General features: G+C 47.3%; 1 protein-coding gene across 5 annotated transcripts in view; it reads left to right on the top strand.

Annotated features, from left to right (window-relative positions):
* ABA3 (molybdenum cofactor sulfurase (LOS5) (ABA3)) overlaps positions 1–20,698 on the top strand; it is a 107,647-nt gene that overhangs the window by 60,217 nt on the left and 26,732 nt on the right. For all 5 annotated transcript variants that reach the window (XR_015269359.1, XR_015269358.1, XR_015269357.1 and 2 more), the window contains exons 4-9: positions 843–1,003; positions 1,254–1,381; positions 1,482–1,593; positions 2,457–2,559; positions 2,808–2,853; positions 2,956–2,994. Coding sequence is in view for 1 of the 5 variants with exons in the window: in XM_086821395.1 (XP_086677521.1) it covers positions 843–1,003; positions 1,254–1,381; positions 1,482–1,593; positions 2,457–2,559; positions 2,808–2,853; positions 2,956–2,994 (589 nt within the window). In the remaining 4 variants the exon portion in view is untranslated. The remainder of the gene's footprint in view (positions 1–842; positions 1,004–1,253; positions 1,382–1,481; positions 1,594–2,456; positions 2,560–2,807; positions 2,854–2,955; positions 2,995–20,698) is intronic.

Raw genomic sequence — 20,698 nt, 5'->3', positions numbered from 1 at the left:
GTGTACTCCAATTATGGTGTGCCAATTGTCTTCGGCCGATTGGATTTGAACTTGTGTGTTTCTGTCCAATCGGCCGAAGACATTTGGCACACCATAATTGGAGTGCTCTCTTTCAATGTGACTCCTGGTAGGTGTGGTTGTCAAGGTATGTCTGGATCTCATTCTCGGGATCCTTGTGGTCATCGTTGAGTCTCCATCTGGGACCGGCTGCTTTTCTTCGTCTCGATCTCTAGTGTTTTTTCATTGCGACCTTTGGTGTGGAGCAGAGTCTATAGATCCTGCATTGTGCAATGCCCTCTTGTCTCCCAATTTCCATTCTTAGGTGATGGGATGAGGGTCAGGTCTGTCTGATTGCTATCCGTATGGCATGTTACATGTGTTTGCATAAGTTGCCAGGCTATTGGATGAAGTGATCATTTGTAAGTTGCAAAAAATGTACCCGGTAGAACTGAAGCTTCATAGGAAGCTGCATTGGATTGGATCAAGCCATGTGGTGTAAATCTGTAGTTGGAGAAGGTCCAAGTGGATGAGCCAGTTAATGTCCTGCCTGCTGTGGGGCATCCAAACTGTAATGGAACGGTGGCGGGTAGTCCATGTAGAGAACATGTGAAAGGAACCATTGTGTATCATCTGGATGATCTATTCCATGTTGGCGTTCGGCTGTGTTAAAACCCTCTAGTTCAAAGCATGAGTGTTATGAAATTCTTTTAACTTCTGCTTTGATTTGGCATGCATCTCTGCATAAAAGCTAGGATATGTTGAGAATATACAAGGGCAGGATCCATTTTTGACTCTGGCTTTTTTCCTCAATCTATGTAGTGACGATGACTGGGTGTTTTCAGGTTCTGAAGTTCTTCAATGCACCAATTGGGGAGTATAAATGCGTGTTTACCTCTGGAGCAACAGCAGCACTTAAACTTGTTGGAGAAAGCTTTCCTTGGACCAGCAGGAGCAATTTTTGGTATACTATGGAAAATCATAACAGTGTTCTTGGAATCCGAGAGTATCCTTTCATGTTATTGCCATTATTATCCAGGTCTTACCTTTGCCTGAATTAAGAGTATATTAGACTGCCTACACAACTGTGCCAACCCATGGAACAAAGGAGCACTTGGATGAGCTACATTGCCCATGGGCAGTCAAGATGGGGCCTATTCACCAGCCAGGGGCTGTTCCGTACACACACACACACACACACACACCCTTTTTGTGCTAGTGTGCTTAAATCTCTTAACTACCAAAACTTCTATTAGATATGCTCTTGAGGTAGGTGCCTCAGCCCGTGCAGTAGATACAGAAGACTCCGATCAGCTTGGGAATTTCAGACTGAGGGCATGCCAAAGGCGCACTACTTGCGTTCCTGAATTTGATCAAGAGGAAGGCAAGGAGAATATATATATATATATATATTTGAGTGAACTGCAAACTTTTTATATCCTTATTTGATGCTATTTGTTATTGACCTATGGATTTTGCAACAGGACTTGTGTACAATTTGTTTGCTTTTCCTTCGGAGTGCAACTTTTCTGGGAGGAAGTTTGACCTTGATCTAATCAACTGCATTCAAGATGGAAGACACACGAAGGAAGCTCTGTAAGTTCATGTGTTTCCGTTAGATAATTTCTTGTTTGATCTCTTCTGCCTTCACCTATCTGTGTACATACCAGTTTGCATTACAGTTGAGGGAAAAAAAAGGAAAGTCAATTTCTTTATTGCATATGCATCAAACTTCTCATGATGGTGTTTAATGGTTGACACCCTTGTTGAGTATGAACCATATATGGAAAAAAATGTGTTACTATGCAAGGAGACATTACAGCTCAAATATGCTAGTACCTATCAGAGAAGTTATAAGCATTCCACGTGTCTGCTGAGGTGATATGGTGTGGCAGTAAGGAGCTCTTACAGCCAGAGAGGCACATGCAGAGGATGAGGACATACTCTGAGGTGGCTCAACTAGAGCATAACAAGAGCAACCACCACCACAGGGCACCCTCATTGTGACATCGCAAAACTTTCTGCATTGAGGATCCCGCACTGTTATCTAGTAAGATTTTGGAGATGCCTTATGCATCTTCTATCACAGCACTAACTATTCATCATGTACCTTTTTTGGTCTTGTAGACCAATTTGCAGTGTCCAATCCCGCCGCCGCATCCCCCACCATCCCCCCCCCCGGCCCCCCCGGCGCGGTTCCCCTTCTCCCTGTCCCTTTCCCTCCCTTCCTTCCCTACCCCTACCCACCAACCCCCGGGCGCTGGCATTATTTCCTAGCTCAAGGGTTTGAGACCATCGTAGGCTTGGTGCAGTAGTTTTTGGTAAAGTAATCAATGAATGATTAGGAATGACTACAGTTTCAATGCTTGTTACTTATGGTCATGTCACAGATGGGTAGCCGGTATTGCAGTCTGTAGTTGTGTTCTTTACATTTCCTTGTTGTGTTATGTGTTGACCAGCGGCAGGTGGATGGTGCTTATAGATGCGGCAAAGGGTTGTGGAACATCTCCACTTGATCTTTCTAAATATCCGGCAGATTTTGTAGCCATTTCTTTCTACAAAGTAAGCCTACTTTCACTGGCTAATGTTGATGCTCAAATAGCATGTTGTTATTCTTATGTGGCTAAGGGTGTTCACAGATATTTCCCTGCCGGGACAGGCAGGGACTTGGATGAGCATCATTGCCTGTCCAAGATTAATGGGCAGCCATGATTGGCACCCCACATACACGTGCTTGGTATTGTGTAACCAGCCTAAGTTATGCTAAAGGCGTGTGTCATTAATATAGTTTAGCTTTTATGTGTTGCTAGATTTTTGGATATCCCACGGGTTTAGGGGCGCTTCTTGTACGGACTGGTAATTTCCTTGGAATTCTCAAACCGATAGGAAAGCGAGATGCCAGTTTCTTATTCAAGCATAAATACCTATTTGGAAATTACAAAGCTTTGTGGTATGCAGATTCTGCCAGGAAGCTACAAAAGAAATATTTTGGAGGAGGTATGTTCACATGCACATGCACCGTTTTCCTCTTTGTTCTGAGTTCTTTTAATCCATGTACAATCAAAATTTATAAATTTTTAGCTCAATGGAACTTGAAATTCAGGATGATGAATGCCATGGTACTATCTGTTCTATTATATATGCAATGTATGGGCTTATATATTGCAGATTGTAACATTTATGAAGCATGCAGTCTTATTCATACATACATTTAACTGTTACATTCTTGACAATGTTCAAGTAGGGGTCTGGTTAATACTCAATGGGCCATCCAAGGTGTAACATGGGCTAGTATTTGGTACTGGAAAGCAAATAAAAAATTCCATAAAAGCAGGGTTCTTAACAAGGTGTATATCATAGATAAGTGCACACACCTGAGTGTGGAGCCAGTGTGTGGGCCTGTAGCCCACGCGGTGGATATAAGACTGCTGAATCTGGTAGTGGTTGCCAGGCATGGTATGGGCCGTGGGAAAACCCCTTTACCGGGCCACTGCCTATAAGTTGCTGGCTCATTCTTCAACAGGCACGTGGTCAGAGATCCGATTCTCCTCCCACTGCTTGGGAGCTTGGTTTATGGTAGTGCTAAGGTGTACTGCCCTACTCAGGCGGTTTGTTGCAGTCAGGCCTATGGTTGTGTCAGTGAGTCCTTCAAGTGATTCCCTTGTGTTCTCTATGGATATGCGTGGGTGTGTTTGGTGGTCTGGATGCAGGTTGGTCTTGGTTGCCTACACAAGGGTGTTACACAAACACATACCACATTTATGTTCTATTGCAGCAGGGAAATACATGCTAGCCCAAGAAAAAGAAACATTACATCGTTGAGATGCAATAAATGCATTGGCTAACCTCGCTATAGATTTTGGCATAGAGTTTGAAATGATAGGATGTTAGATGCGCATACATGAAATTATACATGAAGTGTGCACTTTTGAGTATAAAAAGATCTGTATTTTCATGTATATGTTCTTTAAATATAATTTTGCATATGTACATGTATGCATTTCATGCAAACGTGTATGTGTGCATGCTGCCTATGTCTATGGATGGATGCATTTTGTGATGGTAGTTTTCACATGATCAGAAGTTTGATAACTATCATGTCTCCTTTTTTTATTTTCGAGAAATAGATCCTTCTATTAGTTAATGAAAAAACAGCCACGATGGGCTAAATTCAACCATGAAGGGCTAGATACAACCTCGCCTCATGTACAGGGTGGGGATCAAATAATCAAAAAGGTGGGGCGGTCAGAGCCACCTTGCAACTTCTTCCCCCACTGAGACCACGGAGGGTATGGATGATGTCGAGCCAAATGCTCCTGATGGACTCTGCAGGCGGAGAGTGTGTACCCTCGATGGCTTAGCTGCATCTAGGTCGCCATATGTTCCAGGCTGCAATGTTATTGCAAATCTCCCATCTGTGACATGAGCCCGATCTCGAGTGGTCAACCTCAGCCTCTGTGGCCCAAGCAACGGTGCCCCATGTAATGATCCGGGTCGAGGCCCTATCCATCGCGAAGATGCGGAGAATCCGTTGCTAAACCTGCTGAGCCTTCGGGCAGTCCCGAAGACAATGTCGTTGAGACTCCTGAGGGTGGCCGCTACTCATGTAAGCTGCTGGTCGACCTCCAATGGCCAACCACGTGCCAACTGCCAAGCTCCTGTGTGCCATCAACCAAAGAAAGAGGATGATCTTTCGACGACGAAAACTGTCCGAGAGCCTCTTCCAAAAATCTGAGAAGAAATGTTGGGAGAGGCCTTGTGACTACCAATGTACTGCTGTTTTGCAGGGGTGCCATCAATCTCTGACATCTAAATCCAGTAGCCTAGCCACGTTGTATATGCAAAAAAGGGGGCATCCAAAGTCTCCTCCCGATTAGCATGATATGCCAAGTCCACTCTCCCGGGTTCCATTGGAGGCGTGTGAGAGGTCGGCTCTCCCATATCCATAGTTGTCAGAATCTCTCCCTGGCCACCTTTGCCAGCAAGGGGTCTATGTGCCACTCTCGTGCCTTAAATCCAATCACCCTCACTCTCTGTAAGGTGCAGCCACCATTGAAATCCTCCAAGGGGGGCTCGGATCTCTCTAATCTGCCGTGGGGACCAATAGAAAAAGTGAGCAAACCACTATCCTCATCTGCTCCGTGGAGTGCCAAAAGAATATCATGCTTGGTAAACATGCCTAGCCACAGTGTGGGGGTCGGGTCTGGGATAGCGGGTCTGGGATAGGAGTCAGCCACTCCTGAGGAATAGCAGAGTCGATGTCGATGCTGAGCCTGTCTCTACCGCGGATCCCTATCAAGCCTCTCTCCTGAACCTCCGAGGGTAAGTGCCTATGTGCAAGCCAATCTCCAAGGGACCTGGCAGGTGCTATGCTCAACGCGCCCCATGATACATGAGGTCGGCCCCCCAACATATGGCCACTAGGTAAACGGCAACAGGACCTCATAGTATTCTGGAGAGATTGAGAGTCAGATTGTTGTCGCCTGTAAGGAGATCAGATCCATCAAGGAGAGGATGGTGGAGTACAGATACCATGCCAGAGCTTCCTTTTGGACCCAAGCTGGTGATAGAGTCACGGGAGACTTCTTTGAGATAGCACGCCCCCATAGGAGGAGAGATGGTATTCGCAGGTTGCGTGGCTGTAACATGCAGCGGAAGTATTACATGCAACGGAAGTATTCGTAATTGAGGATGCTGTCACACAAATGCTCACACCGTCTTCTGTATCCTGAGTCTCGCGAGTTTAGCAATCCACTTTAAGACTTCAAACTTTAAGAGATTTGAGAGAGAGAGAGATGGAAACTGTACACTGTATGGGGTCCGGAATTATCCACTGAAGGGCCCCCTATCCCGCTTCTGGAGTAGTATTTGCTTTATTACTTTGAAGAGACTGATGGTGTGACCGACGATAAGCCAAACGCAAGATCTCTGAAGGCCAAGATTCGGGCTGAACTATGCACGGCTGTAGAAACACCAATGATGTCCAATCTCGAGCCTATGCACTCTTCCCAATGAAATGAGGAAGGGCTGCCATACTGAGGCTGAGATAGGGGCTGTTTGGGACTGTTCTAGGCTATGTATGAATGCCGTAAATGAATATGAATGCTGAGTTTTACCTTCACCAAGTGGCTGTAGCAAAACGATGAAGAGATGAATGTTGAAAACTGGTTGTATGCAAAAAATGCAAGGTTTACTGATGGCTGAATGCTCTAGACTGCTGTGTTTTGTTGATGGAGGGCTGGATGCACATGCGTTGATGCGCCTATGGCTGTAGGATGAAATGCTTCTCCAAAAGGCAGGTTGCTGAAGTGAACTATGGACTGAACAGTGAAACGCTGAAGCGCTTGAGGGCTGATTTCTGAGATATGAGATGATATGAATGAATGAGCAAAGCACTCCTATTTATACTACCATGAGGTTGGTCGGTTGGCACTAGATGTTGGCCGACTGCATAATAAATGCTACACGACTGATAAATGGTGTTTAAATGCTGAAAATTGTGGGAAAAATACCAGATAAATCCGAATAAATATTCTAATAAATACTAGATGATATCTGAGGGGTTCTACAATGGTCTAGATGCAATGGATGAATGATATGCAATATACAGAGTGCTTTCTAATGCAAACCCTAAGGTTTCTACTGACTCTACATACATGAATGCATCTCTTCAAGTGGGTTAAGGGACTTGGACTGACTGATTGACTGTCTAAGGCTGAGAATGACCTACGTAGCTCGTGCCTGACTTATCGTGGACTGAGGATTACAATGGGGTCACGGTGTACGACAAATATCATCCTAAAAGGAACTAATACTTTACAATGTTGCATTGATGATGATGAGCCAGCTTGTCACCATGCACTACAATGTAGAGTGCATGTGACAATGGCCAGGATGGAGCCATTGTTTCTAACACCCCCCCCCCCCCCCCCCCCCCCCCAATGTGAGAGCCATCGCCACTGATTTTTTCCGATATCTCCTCACGGGTGCCCCATTATTCCCAGTGATGAACGCGTGCGAGAGGGTCTTGCAGCACACAAGAGAGGTGGTTCCCCTCGCTCTTCGGTCCTTCTTATTGACTCCCTTTACTGCACAGGAGCGAGTTGAGGCATTGACTGCTCTTCCTAGGGGCAAATGCCCGGGGGCGGACGGGCTTCCAGTTTCTTTCTTTCTTCGCCACTAGGACCTCATAGTGTTGTTGCTGCATCCTGGCCGAAGCAGTCGCCTCCTAGAAGGTGAAGATGTTGTCTAGAATGCTCCAATCCTGAACAAACCCTGTTTAAGTGTCATGGGTCAAGTCATGGAGGAAAGGCTGAGTCTCTGGCTGATGGCCTTGGCCAAGAGCTTGTAGGTGGTCCCAAGAAGGGTGATGGGTCTCCAAGTAGCGGATCTCTAATCTGTCACCACTCTCCTTAGGAATCAATTGTATCAAACCCTCTGAAAGCCTCTCTGGCATGGCACGTGTGGTCATAATCTCATTGAAGGTAGCTCGAAGGCCACCTTCTATGAGGTCCCAGTGGCGAAGAAAGAAAGAAATTGGAAGCCCGTCCACCCCCGGGCATTTGCCCCTAGGAAGAACAGTCAATGCCTCCGCTAGCTCCTTTGTAGTGAAGGGAGTCAATAATAAGGACCGAAGAGCGAGGGGAACCACCTCTCTCGTGTGCTGCCAGACCCTCTCGTGTGCGTCCATCACCTATGGGGACAATGGGGCACCTGTGAGGAGAGATCAGAAAAAATCAGTGGCGATGGCTCTCACATGAGGGGGCTCAGAAACAATGGCTCCATCCTGGCCACGCAACCTGCGAATACCATCTCTCCTTCTGTGGGCGCGTGCTATCTCAAAAAAGTCTCCTGTGACTAGCCTGGGTCCAAAAGGAAGCTCTGGCATGGTATCTATACTCCATCCTCTCCTCGATGGATTTGATCTCCGTACGGGCGGCAACAATCTGACTCTCAATCCAAGGGCTATCATGGGAACTCTCCTGAAGCCGTCGAAGAGAAGCAAGATCCCTCCTTTGACTCCTCTCTTGCTCACAAAATCCCTCCAATGTGCTCTGAGCTGCCTCTTGCAAAAAGCTACGGATCTCCTCGAGGCCCGCATCCAAGGGGCACGCAATAGAGCCTGAAATAAAATCCAGTCCCGCTCAAATGTGCTCTATTTTGAGGTCCTGAAGAAGGCTGTCCGAAATCGTAGAGCTCGCGTGCTTGTCCCGTCTTCGGGGGTCCCTAAGGTCAGAATAATTGGAGTGTGATCCGAAAAAGTAGTGCTTGCCAAGATGCCGATCATGCCCCCACAGCGGCAAGCCCATTCATCCACATAAAACCTGTCAAGTCAAGAGAGGTTGGAACTGGTGCTCCTATCAGACCGCAAGAAGCACAAGCTCTCAGGACTACACCCAAACTTTGGAAGATACCAAGGATCCTGTCCCCTGAGTGCCAGAATCAACTCCTCCCATGCAGAGTACTCTGTGCATGAGACAGTGGCCATGCCTCCTCCAAGTCTGTCCTCTGCTGCCTCAATCATGTTAAAGTCTCCACCGATGCACCAAAAGTGAGCCTGAGGAAGGGCCTGATGAATTGTGCTCCAGAATATGGCTCTACTTGCTGTGGCATTCGGGGCATAAACATTGAGGAGGCCCACACAATCCTCTCCAATCATAATGGTAACCCATTGTGCTTGTCCAGAGACTATGACACTTGAGCCTATCACTACCGGCAAGAAATACAAACTCCTCCCTGTGTCCCCAAGGGGCCGAAAGAGGGAGACCAAAAAGTGTGGCTCCTGTTTGGTAAAATCTTCGTGCAGCGGCGGGTATGCCCCTCAGAAAGGTGGTGCTCCTAGAGGAAAACAATGTCAATGGGTCCCCAACTGTAGCTTTGTGAAGCTCGCCTTTGAAAGCACTGAGGCCCCCCTAAACCTTGAATGTTCCATGAGACTATCTGCATATCAATCTCTATGGGAAGCGGAACTATCGGAATTTCCCTCCACTCGAAGAGTCTTGGGCGTGGGTTTAGATGCGGAATAATAACAATCAATCCTGGGGCGAAGGTGCGCCAAGTGGGCACGGATCCTGTCCTCCATGTGTCGCCACTTTGTCCGAGTGTGAGAGTAGGCATACTCCGAACTCCATCGATCACAATGGAGGTATCTGTAAGAAGGGAGGAGTGGTATTGCGACTTGAGATATGTAGGAACACAAACAGCAGCACCTCGAGGCTGGAGGCCACCACCTCCCTGTCTTGGACGCTATGGCCTAAGCCTCCATGCTCCATCCTAGCCAGGGACCAGAGGTGGCTGAGAACATCGGTGATGCGACGATCGTGAAGATGGTGTGAAAGCTCAACTGCCTGCCCTTGGATGGCAGCAGCCACTGACTCCGAGTCCCCCTCCGTCTCCAGGGTTGGACGCAAAGGAAAAGGGAAGATCATCGTGCCACTCTTTGGCGTAGAAGGTCTGGAGTGATGAAACACCACACATATCCGAATGGGCGCTACTGTCTCCTCAAAAGGATGTGTCCCTTCCATCAGGAGACATGGAAAGAACCTGTAATCCACAGGCAGCCCCAAGATCCCGGGGGGCCCACTTGGGGACTCTCGCAGGAGAGCCCTCACCGGGAAGCGGCGATTGTCATCTGTATGGGCTTCGAGAATCTATGGATCAAGCGGTGAATGGAACTGGCTGGCTGCCTACGCTCCGGGTTGGGTGCTGTTGGAGGGGGGCTGACTGCTATGGAGAGGCGGAGGGAGGGGGAAGTGCAGGCTCAGAGGAAGAAGACGGGGCAGAGGGGACTGCTGCTGGAAGAGTCGGAGGCGAGCAGGAGGGGAGGGGCCGGGGGGGAGGGGAGGGGAGGCAGAGAGGAAGGAGAAAGGAGCGGCTGGGAGTGATCCATTGGAGAGGGAGGTTGCTAGGAGGGGCTGGTCGGGGGTTTAGTGGGGCCAGCTAGCCTCACTGGAAGTTGAGAGCTGGAGGAGGAATCTCGGCGGGGATGCGGCCGCCAAACCAGAGGTGCCGGAGGGACCCTCTCCACGACTGGAGGGGGCCCATTGCCAATGGGTGGGTGCTGTGATCAATGCTCGAAACGGTTCTCTAACGAAACCGAATCCTCTTGTACTCTACCGCCCGTGCGAGAGAGGAGGCAGCAGTTTTGGGGGGGGGGGGATTCCATCACTCCCCCAATGGCTCCACCAATCATCGGGAGAAGATGAAGGTATTCCTTCGTAAGGTTTGGGAAGCCCGACACGCCAGTCGTGCTGCCACCGTGCAAAGAAGGCCTGGGCCGTGCGCAGTGCAACGCGGCTCAACTGCATGACTCGATCTGACGCCGCTGGTGGAGTCGAACTCAACCTAATAGTAGCCACGCTCTAGAGGATGAATGTTTGTGATATGCAGCGGAAGTCCTTGTATTGGAAGATCCTGTCACACAAATGCTCACACCGTCTTCTCTATCCTGAGTTTCGTGAGTTTAGGAATCCACTTTAATACCTCAAACTTTAAAGAGATGAGAGAGAGATATATGAGAACTATACACCAGATTGGGTCCCAAATTACCCATTGAAGGGCCCCCTATCCCGATAACGAGATAGTATTTGCTTTATTACTTTAGAGAGAATAACTGTGGACTGTAGATAAGCCAAATGCAAGATCTCGGAGGATCGGAAGCCGGGCTAAGAAGTCATGGGCATCGTGGAGAAGAGCGGAACGCTTTTCTTGAGTAACACAGAGACGGTTCTTGTAGAACAACCAACCGTTCTGTACTGAATAGTGGCCAGGCTCAGAATTGAGGGCCAAACTGTACTGAGTACCAAACTCAGGGGAGTCGACATATTGGTCTTTCATACCATCTAAGTCGTTCCCCGTGATTTCGAGAATGGTAGATTCTTGGATTGCCTGGATGCTGGACTTTCGACTAAGAGCATCTGCTACTGGGTTATTGTCACCAGCCTGGACGTTTCCCAGTTTGAAAGGAGTCTGGTGGACTCCAGGATGTTTAAATATTTGGAAAGTACAAGCTTTGAGAATGGGGGATTATCCTAGAATACAAAGGACCACACTCCTAAAATTTAGGAGAGTTGCTATTTTTGGCCCGACTCCGATGGAAATTCTGTTCGCGTCATTACATCTGGAATTGAGCAGATACCAAGAGTTGGCAAAGTGCCTATGACAGAATGTCTACCAGTTGGGATATTTTTAGAGGTAAAGATTATGGAAGGACCCATCTCTTAGATTGGGACATGTGGCAAGAAAGTGGACCAAAGTGAGACAAGTGGCCTGACACTTGTTAGAAAAAGGATCAAAGTGAGACAAGTGGCCTCACACTTGTCACTTCAGCTATTGTGTGGCTCTCCACTTGTCATCGTAACCTTCTCTTGCCATTTTAGCTCATGGGAGGCCCAAATCTATAAATTGGAGCCCTCTCTCTTCATTAATAGAGGCTCTCTTGCTGCACACTAGCCTCTACCACCATTGAAGGTTTCTCTAATGATGACTACTCTCTTTCTCTCTCTCTTGAAGGCTGCCCATGAAGAATACCGGCTGTTGCGGACTGTTTTGGAGGCTTCCATCGCGAAGAAATACTGAAGGCAAGGGTATTCAATCATTTATTATGATTTCTAGCCATTGTATGTGTTGTACCAGCATTTGTACTTGCTGTACCTATTGTACCAGCCACCGTACTTGCTGTACCAGCCACCGTACCGGCTGTACCAGCCACTGTACTTGCTGTACCAGCTTTTGTACTTGCTGTACCGGCTGTACCAGCCACCGTACCGGCTGTACCAGCCACTATACCTGCTGTACCAGCCCTTGTACTTGCTGTACCAGCCCTTGTACTGGCTGTACTAGCTTTTGTACTTGCTGTACCACCCATTGTACCGGCTGTACCAGCTTTTGTACTTGCTGTACCCGCTGTACCAACCACTGTACCTGCTGTACCGGCTGAATGGAGAGTTGTACTTGCTGTATCCTCTCTATTGCATGAAGACCCGTGGTTTTTGGGGAAGAATCAGTACCCACACGGAGGTATATGGATTATATTGTTGGCTCGGCATTTCTACAGCCTATGTTCCGGCTTGGTTGCCTCGTGTTGGGCTGTGTTATGGCATTTGTATATGGATAATCCGGCATCTCCCGTGGGGAGAGTAAGGCCCTCAAAGCTTGTACATGATATTATTCTCCTTGGGTAATAAAATACTCCAAGGGGGGGGTCGGCCCATTCCGGCCTCTATGCAGTGTCACACGTGCAAGCTCCTTTTTCAGCATTTGTGGATGTTTTGTCCAGCTTTATGTTTTATGCAAAGTGATGATGGATATGTGTTAAGGCTGTGGCCATGTTTAAATGTTTTAATATGCATTGATGGTATCAACAAGTGTGTTAAAGGCCCTAGTCCCCCGGGCACTCCCACCGCTGCGAGTTACATTGGTATCAGAGCATAGGCTTTCTTGGAAGCGGAGGCTTCCTTCTATCAATAAGGAAGAGAAAAGATCTGGATTGGGGACCACACTTTTTATTAAGCATGGCCAGCCACTTCACAGCCTATGAAGCAAGAGCATGAACAATAGACACCTTGATCTAAGGATTTATGAATTCACAAAATTTATCTTGGAAGTATGGAGTTGGCTTTATGTGCACACGTTTAGCACTCTTTCCATATGGATATTGTGGATTATATTATCAAGCTTACAGGCAAGCTATATGGAGATATATCTCAAGATATCTTAAGGATATGGTGATGAGATATTTCTGTTGGCTTCATGACCAACCTGGCAAAGAGCAGCTAAGTATACTTTGAGTTTGCAAAGTTGGTGCTTTTGCTATTTACTATGAAGTGTTTTTGATGTTCACTAACCCTTGTATAGCTATGCAAGGAGAAAGGTGTTGTTGTTTGCCTTGAGATGGTTTCAGGGAAACATTGTTTATGGCTTCCTTTAATGGGATGAATTCTTTTCATGGCTCCCTTTATTGGGATGGAATATATCTATGGAGATTTCTTTCTTGGACGAGATTTATATAGATATTGGGCTTAACAGGCAATTTCTATGGACGAATCTGTTCGAGTTTATAGAGAAGAAATCTTTGGTTATCTCATGGATATGATGCTTTTATGGATTAAGTTCACCTCTACTCCAAGGTGTGTGGTTAGCACAGAGTATGTGGTAAGAGTTATGGTATACAGGTCTATGGATTCCTGGACTTCTTTTCTAGGAATTTGGATCCATCCTCAGGTTTATGGATTATGTTTATGGCTCCCTTTTACTGGGATGGATTATTCTTTTTGGCTCCCTTTATTTGGGATGCATTGGACTTATGAAACTCATGATTCACATACCCTGTGTAGTGTTCTCTTGTCCTACGTGCTCTCTTGAAGATTGTTTCTACCATGTGTGGGTGGAACAATAGAGAGCAGATGGAAGGGAACATGGGCACTTGAGAGGGTAGTGTGAGTTGGTGGCCGAAATGCCTATAAACTATGTGTAGTAGAAATGCGTATGGAACACCAGGTTATCTATGCCTGCGAGTGATTGTTTTCAGGACTCCTTGTTTAGCCGCCCTGTGTAGTATTTCTCTTGACCTAAGTGCTCTTCAAGATGTTGCTACCTTGCTTGGTAGAACATAGAGCCAATGGTAGAGAATATGGGCACTGAAGTCGGGCCGGGCGTCAAGGCAGCTCCTTGGTGATCTACATCGACATACCATTGTTTTCTAAATGCTGAATTTCATATGCATTGGCATGGATTATGCTATCTGGACTTATGGGACTGTTTTGTCTCACCCATTTATCTTGGGACATGATTTTGATATTGGTATTATGGAGACTTATTTAGTCTCGCCCATTTCTTTGGGACATGGATTCTTCAGTTATATTGGATTTTTTGAGACTGTCTCGTCTCGCCCAATCGATGGGACATGATTATATCTTGAATATATGGCTTGAAGCTTAAAGTTGCGGACAACTTTTAAGAAGCTGGGGAGGATGTCACCAGCCTGGACGTTTCCCAGTCTGAAAGGGGTCTGGTGGACTCCAGGATGTTTAAATATTTGGAAAGTACAAGCTTTGGGAATGGGGGATTATCCTAGAATACAAAGGACCACACTCCTAAAATTTAGGAGAGTTGCTATTTTTGGCCCGACTCCGATGGAAATTCTGTTCGCGTCATTACATCTGGAATTGAGCAGATACCAAGAGTTGGCAAAGTGCCTATGACAGAATGTCTACCAGTTGGGATATTTTTAGAGGTAAAGATTATGGAAGGACCCATCTCTTAGATTGGGACATGTGGCAAGAAAGTGGACCAAAGTGAGACAAGTGGCCTGACACTTGTTAGAAAAAGGATCAAAGTGAGACAAGTGGCCTCACACTTGTCACTTCAGCTATTGTGTGGCTCTCCACTTGTCATCGTAACCTTCTCTTGCCATTTTAGCTCATGGGAGGCCCAAATCTATAAATTGGAGCCCTCTCTCTTCATTAATAGAGGCTCTCTTGCTGCACACTAGCCTCTACCACCATTGAAGGTTTCTCTAATGATGACTACTCTCTTTCTCTCTCTCTTGAAGGCTGCCCATGAAGAATACCGGCTGTTGGGGACTGTTTTGGAGGCTTCCATCGCGAAGAAATACTGAAGGCAAGGGTATTCAATCATTTATTATGATTTCTAGCCATTGTATGTGTTGTACCAGCATTTGTACTTGCTGTACTTGCTGTACCAGCCACCGTACTTGCTGTACCAGCCACTGTACTTGCTGTACCAGCCACCGTACCGGCTGTACCAGCTTCTGTACTTGCTGTACCTGCTGTACCAGCCACCGTACCGGCTGTACCAGCCACTATACCTGCTGTACCAGCCCTTGTACTTGCTGTACCAGCCCTTGTACTGGCTGTACTAGCTTTTGTACTTGCTGTACCACCCATTGTACCGGTTGTACCCGCTTTTGTACTTGCTGTACCCGTTGTACTAGCCACTGTACCTACTGTACCGGCTGAATGGAGAGTTGTACTTGCTGTACCCTCTCTATTGCATGAAGACCCGTGGTTTTTGGGGAAGAATCAGTACCCACACGGAGGTATATGGATTATATTGTTGGCTCGGCATTTCTACAGCCTATGTTCCGGCTTGGTTGCCTCGTGTTGGGCTGTGTTATGGCATTTGTATATGGATAATCCGGCATCTCCCGTGGGGAGAGTAAGGCCCTCAAAGCTTGTACATGATATTATTCTCCTTGGGTAATAAAATACTCCAAGGGGGGGGGTCGGCCCATTCCGGCCTCTATGCGGTGTCACACGTGCAAGCTCCTTTTTCAGCATTTGTGGATGTTTTGTCCAGCTTTATGTTTTATGCAAAGTGATGATGGATATGTGTTAAGGCTGTGGCCATGTTTAAATGTTTTAATATGCATTGATGGTGTCAACAAGTGTGTCAAAGGCCCTAGTCCCCCGGGCACTCCCGCCGCTGCGAGTTACAGTTATGCTTACCAGGGATGTATTCAATCATACCTCCAAACTGTTGGAAGATTTGACTCCACCTAGCCTGTCGATCACTCCACTGGGCACTGTGCATAGTCTGAAGCCACTTAAGTGCTTGGTGGTGTGTTTTCACTGTGAAAGCTTGTACCTGATGGTAACCACTCTTGAGGTCGATCTTAGTGAAAAACGTAGCACTGTCTAAATGCTCCAAAATGTACTCTATCCTTGGCATAGGAAACTTATTCTTGATAGTGAGTTTGTTTAATGCCCTGTAGTCTACACAAAGGCGTGCAGACTTGTCCTTCTTTTGGACAAATAGGATAGGTGCAGCAAATGGGGAGGAAGAAGGCCGAATGAATCCGGCTCGGAGAAGTTCAGATAACTGCTCTTCTAACTCGCCCTCTAAAGTCTTGGAAAGACAATAGGGAAACCTGCTATAGGAGGATCTGATCCAGGGACCAAATCAATGTGATGGTCCTCAGGGCAAGAGGGTGGGAGACTGGGCGGGAGATCGTCCCTAATCATAATGTCTTGATGTCTAGATAGGAGGTCTGCTAACTGAGGGGCTGAAGATGTAACGGATGCTACTAACGAGGGAGGGGTTGTTTGAGCACGAATATAAAGCGAATTGCGGGCTGGTGACACCTATGACTGGGGATCTGTTGATACCTCAAGTGTATGGCCTCCTTTTCCCGTTGGTGCTCGAGTAACATATGTTCTCGATCAAGCTCACGTTGGTGTTCCCGAGCGGCGAGTTCAGCTTGACGCCGGTCTTCCTGAATCCTGCGTTGGGCTTCCTCGTAGTCCCGTCTTTCTGCTTTTTCTTCTTTCCTTCGGGCCTCATCCTCTCCTTTGTTGTTCCATCTGAAAGAAGAGGGAGTGTAGTCGAGTGCTGCTGGAGGCGGAGAAGGACGTGGTGGTGCTGCTGCCTCCAAGAGTTGGAGACGCTCCATGGGTAGCTGGTTCTGAGCTCTAATAAGAGCTATGGTGTCTGCTGTAGGTGGAAGAACATGGTCTGCTTCGGGGGAGATGTCTTCCGGCTAATGAGTACTCTCTTCTGTAGACATGATGCTGAAGTCGGTGGTCGTGCCGGAACGCAATCTAACCATCCAAGGATGCCCCCACGCTAGGATACAATGTGTGTGGACAATCTGAATCTGATACCAATGTGATATGCAGCGGAAGTCTTTGTATTGGAAGATCCTGTCACACAGATGCTCACACCGTCTTTTGTATCCTGAGTTTCGTGAGTTTAGCAATCCACTTTCATACTTCAAACTTTAAAGAGATGAGGAGAGATATATGAGAACTGTACACCAGATTGGGTCCCAAATTACCCACTGAAGGGCCCCCGATCCCGATAACGAGATAGTATTTGCTTTATTACTTTAGAGAGAATGATTGTGGACTGTAGATAAGCCAAACGCAAGATCTCGGAGGATCGGAAGCCGGGCTGAACTGTACACGGTTGTAGAAACACCTCAATGAATTGATCTTGAGCCTATGCACTCTTCCCAAGGGCATGAGGAAGGGCTGCACACCTGAGGCTGAGAAAAGAAGGCAGTGGACTGTTCTAAGCTATGTTAGAATTCTGTAAATGCTTATGAATGATAGAATACCTTTACCAGATGACTGGTGTATGCGTGGATGATGCACTGAATGCTGGATACTGATGTAGACTGATGCTGAAACTGCTCGGAATCTGCAAACGCAGGTCTGTAGGGCTGAATACTGTTATAGGACTATTGTAGAACTGAAAACGCAAGGCTGGTCTGCTGTAGAACTGTAAACGCAGGGCTGCAATGAATTGAACACAGGCCGGCTGTGATCTATGCAGAAAACGCAGACGTGCTTGCTGTTTTGGGCCTGTGGATGTACTGTATGGCTGCGCCTATGGTCTATAGGGACTGCAGAACTGCTGAATGGTCTACTGAACTGCTGTGTTGGACTGGTAGGGCTGATGGAAGCAAAAACGCAGGTTCTCAAGGCCGGAGAAGCAAATGCAGAAGCTCCAAGGCTGTTGGATTAGTCTAGGGCTGAAGGCAAGGGTACTCCTAGGGCTGAGGAGGAAAGCTCTGAGGACACTGAAGACTGAATGCTGAACTAAGCCCTATGCAAGCCTATTTATACTAACTAGGGGCTGGTCAAGTTGGCTGGTCGTTTATTTAATAAAGTTTATATTCATAAATGACATTAAATGCTAAATAAATACCATAAAATATGGAAAAAATACCAGATAAATCCTAGTAAATTCCCTAAGGTTTCTGGGATGTTCTAAATGATGCACAAGCATATGAATGCATATTATGCAAGATGCAGAGTGCTTTCTGATGCAAACCCTAAGGTTTCTACTGACTCTACATGCATGAATGATTCTCTCCAAGTGGGTTAAGAAACTTGACTGACTGACTGACCCGCTAAGGCTGAGGAATGACCTACGTAGCTCGTGCCTGACTTATCTTGGACTGAGGATGTACAATGAGGTCACGGCGTACGACAAATATCATCCGACTGGGTTCTAATAATGTACAAATGTTGCACTGCTGATGATAAGCCAGTTTGTCACCATGCACTGAGTGCATGGTGATAATGTCTATGATCTTTTCAGGTCCACCGATGAGGCTCGCCTGCAAATGATCTCTGAGTTGTCCGGGTGTTGGGCGGCTACTGACAATCTTGCATACCAGAGTGAAGGCCTCTAATGATGCAACAGTCGTAGCGAGGAGCTGAAAATCCGCTTCAGAGAAAGATAAGCTAGTAACGGCGGCTCGGTTGGGGTTGATGGAGTAGCTGCCATGGAGTCCTCGTAGGGGTGAAGATCAAAAAATACTCAGACTTGCCGAATGGAGAAAGCCCCAAGAACTCTGAGAGCTGCTTGTAGAAGATGGAGGGGGCGAAAGAATCGGAGGAGGGAAGGGAGAGACACGGGGCCCGGGGGGGGGTGGAGAAAGAATCAAAGAAAGATATATTAAGAGTCTACTAAAGACCCAATGGGCCTATGAGACCAAAGCGATACAATAATGTCCATGGCATACCTCATCATGGAATGGAAAATAAAACAGAAAGAAAACATAAACATAGCTATCTCACGGGGGTGATACAAAACTGTCCATGGAAACGCATCATGGAATACTAAGAACATCGAAACATGAGAGCAGCATCAGCTCCGAGTGGATGGTATACCACTCTCCAAAATATCAAGCATGGGGCTAATGAGTATGGCTGAGAGGTCTCTCTTAGCTATGTCACGTGGAAAGGTAGCTCGATGGCGGTGGAGCATGTCCTGGATTTGGAGCTGATGAGGTGATTGTGGCGAGGGCCAGGGGTGTCGGGCATGCTGGAGAGAGAAAGAAAGTTGTATTAATGTCTTCAAAAGGCCAAAATGACCTATGAGACCAAAAGGTTACATCATATCCATGAGGTACATCATCCTGGGTACAAAATAGTAATAAAGAAAGATAACAAAAATCTAGAACTTTAAGCAGAGAGTTCTCATATCACCCTAAGACATCCCTCATGGGCCACTGTGACGTGGTTCTCAAGGTGGTAAAATTGAGCTGGCACGAGAAGGTCCTGCGCGATGATGGGAGATGATGACCCGGATCTTCTTGTGGTGGCGTGGCCGTGGGCGAGGGCCATGGGGTCTGGGGCGTCGAGCTCTGCATAACTTAGTGGCACTGTCGAGTGTCACACCTCTCGGTCGAGCTCCTACACTAGCCTGTGGTCTGTCTGGGTATGATGGGTGGTTCGGCCCTCGGAGTGCTGGTATGGAAGAAGTCGGTGAGAGCTCTCTGTGCTGGTCCTCGAGCAAGTACAGCTGATCTGGATCTCACTAAGGACTCCCTGTGTCTACGGAGCTCTAGAAGAAAAAGTCCCAGGCATCTCTGATCCGGGAAGTCCATGATCCTGGAAAATGGTCCGACCCAGCTCAGAAGAGGCAATGGAACCTCCCCCGAATCTCATAGTATAAAGGGCATCGGCATATGTAATGGTCCGAACCCAGCTCGGAAGAGGTAGTGGAACCTCCCCCGAATCTCATAGTATACAGGGCATCGGCATATGTAATGGTCCTCTGTCTCGGGCTTTGTGTGACAGAGCTGACATATCGTGTCCTTTGGTGCGGCCGCCGTAGGCCCATATCTGGCAGTCTCCACTCTCAGTTGGTGGGACGAGGTGCGGATCTGGCCGATCGCACATCTCACCCCAAAGGATAGGTGTATGTCCATGTAGTGTGGACGGATGATGAACCCATCCTTTGTCAGGCATAGCAGGTGATCTCTGTAGAAGGCCATCTTCGTCCCCAGTGGACGACTAGGTGAAATCCATGTCCTCTGAGTATCCAGTCTGAGAATGTCCTTCCTGATAACCCTGTTCCGCTCTGTGCGGCTGAGAGCAAATGATGGGGCCTCTGTGTTGTACTGGAAGGGGGGGAGTGCCTCCGTGCATGCCAAACCAAGTGCCTACCTGTGCATACCAGCGCTCTATATCTCCCTCAAGTGTTAACTCTCTTGAGGACTCCAGGGCTAGCCGGGGGTATCTATCAAGCTCCCATAGCCTATGCCAGTATGTCATTGTTTGGAATAGAGCCTCTGTCGCTATCGGTGCAGCCCCCATCTTTGCCCGCACAATCTCATGTGGCACTGATGGTCTACTACTGATAATGCGTGAGATCATCGCCACTAGGGGCCTCTCCATCAGCTTCCACCCATCATATACCTCCTTTGTATCTATCTCGGCCGGCTCTCTCCTTTGTCTCCTCCTGTGGTATAAGTTAGGACCCCAGATGGGGGCACCATACACAGTAGTGAAGGTGTAACTAGAGTATCAAAGAGCCAAAGCTTCGTCCTCGGTTCCTGAAATTGTATCTGTGAGCATTGCCTCTCTAGTGATGCCAAGGGCTGCATATCCCCTCATCAATCTAGCAACGGCCGCCTTCCGCATCGAGAACTGAGGTCCAGCAAAAGTGATCCCAAGGTATACATATGAAGTAACATACTCAACAGGCTCTCCACTGTATGTAAACTGTACTACAGATCTACTTATCCATTGTGAGGAGGTGTTAAAGATCATGACCTTGGTCTTTCCAAGGTTCATAGTAAGGTCCTGGTCCTCGCAAAAGGCCTATAATGCATCCAAATGCCTCCGCAGCCCCTCTGGTGAATCAGAAATAAGAACAATATCATCTGCATACAAGAGGATTGGTATCAGGACTCCTGCCAAATGTGCTTCTGGTCCTCCCTGCC

Source organism: Cibotium barometz, chromosome 27 (genome assembly GCF_041138505.1).
Source record: "Cibotium barometz isolate CiBa-2024 chromosome 27, ASM4113850v1, whole genome shotgun sequence".
Taxonomy (NCBI): Eukaryota; Viridiplantae; Streptophyta; class Polypodiopsida; order Cyatheales; family Cibotiaceae; genus Cibotium; species Cibotium barometz.
The sequence above is the reverse complement of the archived record's forward strand: the minus strand, read 5'-3'. Positions and strand labels throughout refer to the sequence as shown.